General features: G+C 46.9%; 1 protein-coding gene across 1 annotated transcript in view; it reads right to left on the bottom strand.

Moving 5' to 3' along the window:
- LOC306930029 (integrin alpha-2-like) overlaps positions 1 to 6,651 on the bottom strand; it is a gene marked incomplete at its 5' end in the record, with an annotated part of 13,239 nt that extends 6,588 nt beyond the window's left edge. The window contains 14 exons of the mRNA XM_079510768.1: positions 1 to 25; positions 190 to 317; positions 914 to 1,050; positions 1,546 to 1,676; positions 2,114 to 2,317; positions 2,732 to 2,875; positions 3,365 to 3,510; positions 3,992 to 4,130; positions 4,294 to 4,367; positions 4,635 to 4,800; positions 5,188 to 5,338; positions 5,576 to 5,724; positions 5,789 to 5,807; positions 6,620 to 6,651. The exon at positions 1 to 25 is cut by the window's left edge and continues 86 nt beyond it. Coding sequence (XP_079366894.1) covers positions 1 to 25; positions 190 to 317; positions 914 to 1,050; positions 1,546 to 1,676; positions 2,114 to 2,317; positions 2,732 to 2,875; positions 3,365 to 3,510; positions 3,992 to 4,130; positions 4,294 to 4,367; positions 4,635 to 4,800; positions 5,188 to 5,338; positions 5,576 to 5,724; positions 5,789 to 5,807; positions 6,620 to 6,651 — 1,645 coding nt within the window. The remainder of the gene's footprint in view (positions 26 to 189; positions 318 to 913; positions 1,051 to 1,545; positions 1,677 to 2,113; positions 2,318 to 2,731; positions 2,876 to 3,364; positions 3,511 to 3,991; positions 4,131 to 4,293; positions 4,368 to 4,634; positions 4,801 to 5,187; positions 5,339 to 5,575; positions 5,725 to 5,788; positions 5,808 to 6,619) is intronic.
- Between the last annotated feature and the right edge of the window lie 129 nt (positions 6,652 to 6,780).

The raw sequence follows: 6,780 nt of genomic DNA, 5'->3' as shown, positions 1-6,780 counted from the left end.
GAGGAAGGAGAGACTCTGGATGCTCCTAGGAGAGGAGAGGAGAGGAGAGGAGAGGAGAGGAGAGGAGAGGAGAGGAGAGGAGAGGAGAAATGAGTGTTAAACAAAACAGGAAGAGACAAACCTACAAGCCCCCCCCCCCCCCCCCCCCCCCCCCCCCTCTCTCTCTCTCTCTCTCTCTCTCTCTCTCACTTGTGCGTAGACAATGTGGGTGTGGCAGATGGGCGTCCCGTTCTCCAGATTAACCTGCACCTCCTTCTGCCGATCGTCCTCCCCGTCCAATGTCCCTCTGCTGTCCACCGTTATATTACACCATAATACTGAGACAGACAGACAGACAGACAGACAGACAGACAGACAGACAGACAGACAGACAGACAGACAGACAGACAGACAGACAGACAGACAGACAGACAGACAGACAGACAGACAGAGACATAGAGAGAGAGAGTTAGGTCCAGTTCCAATGTCCCTGCATTCAGACCTGGACAGTTAAGCCCAAACCACACCAAAGGGTCAGGTTGGGACCTGAAAAGACAGCTCCACATTTTATCCAGGCTCCAGAGGACTACAATACCCAGAGGTCCAGAGGATTATACAATACCCAGGGGTCCAGAGGCGGTGGATGGACTACAATAAATTACCCAGAAGTCCAGAGGACTACAATACCCAGAGGACTACAATACCCAGAGGTCCAGAGGCGGTGGATGGACTACAATAAATTACCCAGAGGTCCAGAGGACTACAATACCCAGAGGTCCAGAGGACTACAATAACCAGCATTCCAGAGGACTATAATACCCAGAGGTCCAAAGGACTACAATAAATTACCCAGAGGTCCAGAGGACTACAATAAATTACCCAGAGGTCCAGAGGACTACATTACCCAGAGGTCCAGAGGACTACAATAAATTACCCAGAGGTCCAGAGGCGGTGGATGGTCTGAATGTGGCGGTCAAACACACGGTCGCCATGGAGACCGGACGGTCACTCAAGCTCAGCTTGGGGGGGTCGAAGGTCACGGTGGCCGTTACTACGGCAACAGGCCTCGACCTATCAGGAGAACAGAAAGGTTGTTGTGTTACCAGGTGGAGGACGACTACATAGAATGCTGTTACTAGTCCTACTACCACTAGCTAGTACAACTAGTAGCTACTACCACTAGCTAGTAGGCTACAACTAGCTCTACTACCACTAGCTAGTACAACTAGTAGCTACTACCCCTAGCTAGTACAACTAGTAGCTACTACCACTACCGCTAGCTAGTACAACTAGTAGCTACTACCACTAGCTAGTACAACTAGTAGCTACTACCACTAGCTAGTACAACTAGTAGCTACTACCACTAGCTAGTACAACTAGTAGCTACTACCGCTAGCTAGTACAACTAGTAGCTACTACCGCTAGCTAGTACAACTAGTAGCTACTACCACTAGCTAGTACAACTAGTAGCTACTACCACTAGCTAGTACAACTAGTACTGCAGACACTACATCTGCTACAGAACCTGTCAAACTGGAAGTAGTCACACAGGAAGTGGTGTTTTACCAGAGGTTGACCACTTTCCCATAAGCCCCTACAGTGACGTCATCGACCAGGTCACCGTTGAGGTCAAAGGTCGTGTCCAGTGAGCGTCCAAAGTACATCAACCCGGAGTCCAGCGTGGAACCTCTGATTTTCTGCAAAAAAAAACACCACAAAATAATATATCTTCCCACTGAAAAATAGTACAGTGGTTCATTTAAACTATAGACGGTTATTAGTGCAGCGCAGCTGTTGAAAACTAGAGTTTTCAAAACTAGAGTTTTCAACAGGCCCGGAAATGAAGGCCCAGCCCTACCTGGGCCCTCATCAAACCCTGTACACTCAAGACACGCTCCATATATGGCCAGTACAGAATTCATTCCATATGTTGATCTGACCCCCCGATGCCAAAGCGCCAGCGCACACCCAGCAGTCTGCTGTCACCCAGGCGGATATGTTGATCTGACCCCCCCATTCCAAAGCACCAGCACTCGCCCAGTGGTCTGCTGTCACCCAGGCGGATGCGTGCACGACAGGCAATGACTAAATTGGGGAGAGAAAACGGGGTGAAAAGCACCCCAAAAAAACCCACCTGTGAGTACTGCGTCCTCAGAGTGCTTTTGTCTCCGTTGTAAATGTAGATGACTCCCTTGTTGTCTTCCTCTAGAGGGGCTCCGACCACCACATCGGTGTACCCGTCCAAGTCCAGGTCCCCGGCACCGGCCAGTGCCTGCCCAAAACCAGAGTTCTCTGCTGGGGAAGGGCCAGAGAGGAACCCCCTGTCTGTCAGCACTCCCTGGAGGTTGAGGATAGGAGATACTATTAGCATTGAGATTTGAGATGCATCCTAAAATCATTCATGCTCAGGATATACCAACCAGGCTGCTGGAAATTAGGCCGATGTGGAAGTACTGAAAACGGTGCTATGTCATAATTCCGATCTCTCAATAATTCTGAACTAACACTATACCAAACCGTAACCCTAAACTCTGTCTTAACCCGCCACATGGGTCGCTAACCCTAACCTCAGTCTTAGATAGAACAGTGTTAATGAGGCTAACATCACCTTGCTAAAGAACATCAGGTAGATTAGTGCTAATGAGGCTAACATTACCTTGCTAAAGAACATCAGGTAGATTAGTGTTAATGAGGCTAACATCACCTTGCTAAAGAACATCAGGTAGATTAGTGCTAATGAGGCTAACATTACCTTGCTAACGGACAGCAGGTAGACTCGTCCTGTTTGTTTATTCAGGGGACTCATGAAGTTTTGTGCAGAGACCAGTAGCAGGTCTGACGTCCCGTCACCGTCCACGTCCAGAGAACACAGGACACCGCCGTAGTATGACCCTAACTACACACACACACAGCAGCCTTGTGAATCTCTATTACTGAGGGCGATTCGATACACATCCAAAACCAAAAGTTTGTTGAGAAAATCGGCAATTCATGGGTTACAAATGTAGTCCTAATTTAACCTACCATGTTGAGGACCAACAAATGAATTAGTTCTATGCCAATCAGACTGTTCAGACAAATTGAAACACAAGTGCATTATTAATTAAAATTGCATTAGTCATATACTGACTCTGCAACCCCCCCACCAGGGCCCCCACACAGTTCATTGACCAACATTTGGTGGTCAAAATGCGGAAGTGCCAACGAGCGCTTTGTGTTAAAACCCAGCTCTGGTGTGGGGTTTACTCGAGCTATATATATACATGCACGGCCTGCAGTTCCAGCTTTGGCCAGTAGCGTTTGGCGGCTTCAACGTTGGCCAGCCGCTCCGGGGGCTTGGGAAGGACCCACTGTCCTATATTATAATTATTCTAATTGTCATCACCTGTTTTCCTCGGTGTGAGTCCAGGACGTCAGGCTGCCCCCTGCTGTTCAGATTGTAGACCACCACCTGCCCCGTGTGGTTAGAGCGCGGCGCGCCAGCTACAAAGTACTCCTCCACACCGTCATACAGAGTAGTGACCGAGTACCCTGCACACACACACACACACATACACACACACGCGCGCACGCGCACGCACGCACACGCACGCACACGCACATGCACACACACACACACACACACACACACACACACACACACACACACACACACACACACACACACACACACACTATTCAATGTTTATACGTAATAATGTTGTTTATACTGAGTTGCTGAGGTGTTTATACTGAGTTGTTTATGAGCTGAGTTGGAGCGCTTGGAGGTTGTAATGTCCATGGTTCCTGTAACATAATGTCTCAACCAGTGGGTCTGCAGTCGGTGACAAATATAAGGCACAGTTTTTCACAGTCCAGTGACTGAAGACATTGGTCAGAACAAGCATTGAAGTACAACAAATCACCATGCATAGTCAAGCAGAGGCAAGAGGTAGTAGTAGTAGTAGCAATAGTAGTAGAAGTAGTAATAGTAGTAATAGTATAGTAGCAATAGTAGTAGAAGTAGTAGTACCTAGATATGAGCTGTCATTTCTGTCTTGCAGTATTTCAGCAAAGGAATTTTCGGGAAAGATGTTGGTCTTGTTTGCAGTTTGATGGACCACCGTTCCACTCCAATCATATGCACCCACAGCACCGAACAACCATGTGTCCTGGGTGGGAAGAGTGAAATGCACACATTATACATTCATTCCAATGTCTGTCTGTCTGTCTGTCTGTCTGTCTGTCTGTCTGTCTGTCTGTCTGTCTGTCTGTCTGTCTGTCTGTCTGTCTGTCTGTCTGTCTGTCTGTCTGTCTGTCTGTCTGTCTACGTACCTTGTCTCTGGTCTGATGAGCGCTGAATCCAACTTGTGACATCTCCATCTTGAACTGCAGGCCCTGTCCAGTACCTGCATGTTTGATAATTGATCCTTACTGTATGCACGCAATAACAATGACATAGCATGGCGTGATTTGATATAGTATAGTATAGTAAGCATAAAGTATTGAAACATGGAAACACTCTCTAGGTACGTTGAAAATTGTACTTAAGTACAGTAGGCTACTTGGGAACATCAACACGATTGGCTGCAAACAGAACGGTATAAATTCAATAACATTAGCTGATAATTCAACGCTCAACTTTCCGACTTCACTTTCCAGAGCCTAACACAGACCCTCTATGTTGAAGATCCTGTCTCCCAGGGTCCCTGCGATCTCCACCAGAGCATTCTCGTCGGACACGTTGAAGAAGTATTGCTCGCTCGGCACGCTGGCGATGGACTTGATCTCTGCGATCAGTTTGGACGTATCCTGATCGTTACGATTATAGTAGCCGAGAACCTGGAATGGACATGTTCTTTGTCAATAGCAATGCATTGCTGTGTTGAATTTTAGATACCCACCCCCAGACCTTTTCCACGAATATTGATAATCGTGAGAATAGCCGATGCAACACGTTGTGAGCTTGTAGATCTGCTAATTTTACTAATGGAATATGGCTCAAGTGGATAATTCAAAATGTCAAAAAACAACAACCGCTATATTTGAAATGTAGTGAAGTGAAAGCATCCCAAAATACAAATACTCCCGTAAAGTACACATACTTAAAAATGAACTCAAGTATAGTTCTCAAGCAAATGTACTTGGGTACTGTCCGCCACTGACTATGTGTAGTACAGTAGTAATTGTTGTAAAAGTTGAATTATACTATCTGCAGACAGTACTCACAGCGATACCGAAGCGAGTGATGCTGTCCTCCTGGCACTGTTTGATGACATCATTACGGAGGGACTCGTCATGTGACTCTCCATCGGTGACGACCACCATCACCTTGGTGGCGCCCGGCCGCGCGCCATGGTCAGGCAGGAACGCCTCCTGTCTGTCGAATGAATGAGTAAGTAAGGTAAATAATAAGAAATATAGCTGCAAGCATCGATAAGACAGGGCCAAGCCATATAAAAGCCCCTCTCTTCACAGCGTCTCCTCTTTAAATAGCTGGTTCATTGGAGACTGGAGATGACGTCACTTTTTTTGGCTGAAGGGGTTGTCTGTCAACGCTGCACTCCTGCAGCCAAGGAAGGAAGGAAGGAAGGAAGGAAGGAAGGAAGGAACTTACCTGGCAAATTCGATGGCTCTGAAGGTGTTTGTCTGCAGCCCGTACCGCTGAGTAATTGCCGCCGCGGCAACCAACAACGGCTCTCTGGACAAATAGCTGTTGAGATAGAACTCCACCTTCGGATCGACGCCATATTGGATTATACTGACCTAAAAAAACCACAACAAATCCTATTGGATTAGTAGTCTACCTGGATAGTCAGGTAGTCTATACCTGAGTGTTTGCTGGTCCACTAGTAACTAGTACTGTAACTAACTACCTGAGTGTTTGCTGGTCCGATGTCCATGGTTTCTATGAGTCTGTGCAGGAAGGCTGTTACCGGTGCCCAGGGATAGATGCTGTTGGAGCCGTCTAGCACGATGACAATGTCTACGGGACCTCCACATGCTGACAGACAGACAGACAGACAGACAGACAGACAGACAGACAGACAGACAGACAGACAGACAGACAGACAGACAGACAGACAGACAGACAGACAGACAGACAGACAGACAGACAGACAGACAGACAGACAGACAGACAGACAGACAGACAGATTTTCAGAAAAACACAAAACGTTGCATTTTTACTTCAAAGGGAGAGGTGATAAATCAAATAACTAGCTGCCATTGTGAATGCAGCATTACTTTGTAGCTGCCAGTGTGAATGCAGCATTACTTTGTAGCTGCCAGTGTGAATGCAGCATTACTTTGTAGCTGCCAGTGTGAATGCAGCATTACTTTGTAGCTGCCAGTGTGAATGCAGCATTACTTTGTAGCTGCCAGTGTGAATGCAGCATTACTTTGTAGCTGCCAGTGTGAATGCAGCATTACTTTGTAGCTGCCAGTGTGAATGCAGCATTACTTTGTAGCTGCCAGTGTGAATGCAGCATTACTTTGTAGCTGCCAGTGTGAATGCAGCATTACTTTGTACCGTAGCTGCCAGTGTGAATGCAGCATTACTTTGAAAAGAGCAAATGTGCCGTTTTCTTACTTTGAAGGGCCGGCACGATGGCAGGAAGTGCGTTGTCCTTAGCGCAGACTCCAGGCAGGAAGTACTGACTTCCACACTGCTGAGCCCACAGCGGAGCACATGCCTGTTTCAAAATAAAATGTAAAACCAATTTTCAGATCAGAACAAATATGGACAAATAAAGTGGTCTGTGAATACAATAAATTGTGAGATTATAGCCTACTACAAACATGTCCTAATTTTCCTAATAG

The sequence above is a fragment of the Electrona antarctica genome (assembly GCF_951216825.1).
Source record: "Electrona antarctica genome assembly, chromosome: 9".
Classification (NCBI taxonomy): domain Eukaryota; kingdom Metazoa; phylum Chordata; class Actinopteri; order Myctophiformes; family Myctophidae; genus Electrona; species Electrona antarctica.
Note: the sequence above shows the minus strand (reverse complement) of the source record. Positions and strands in the feature narration are given on the sequence as shown.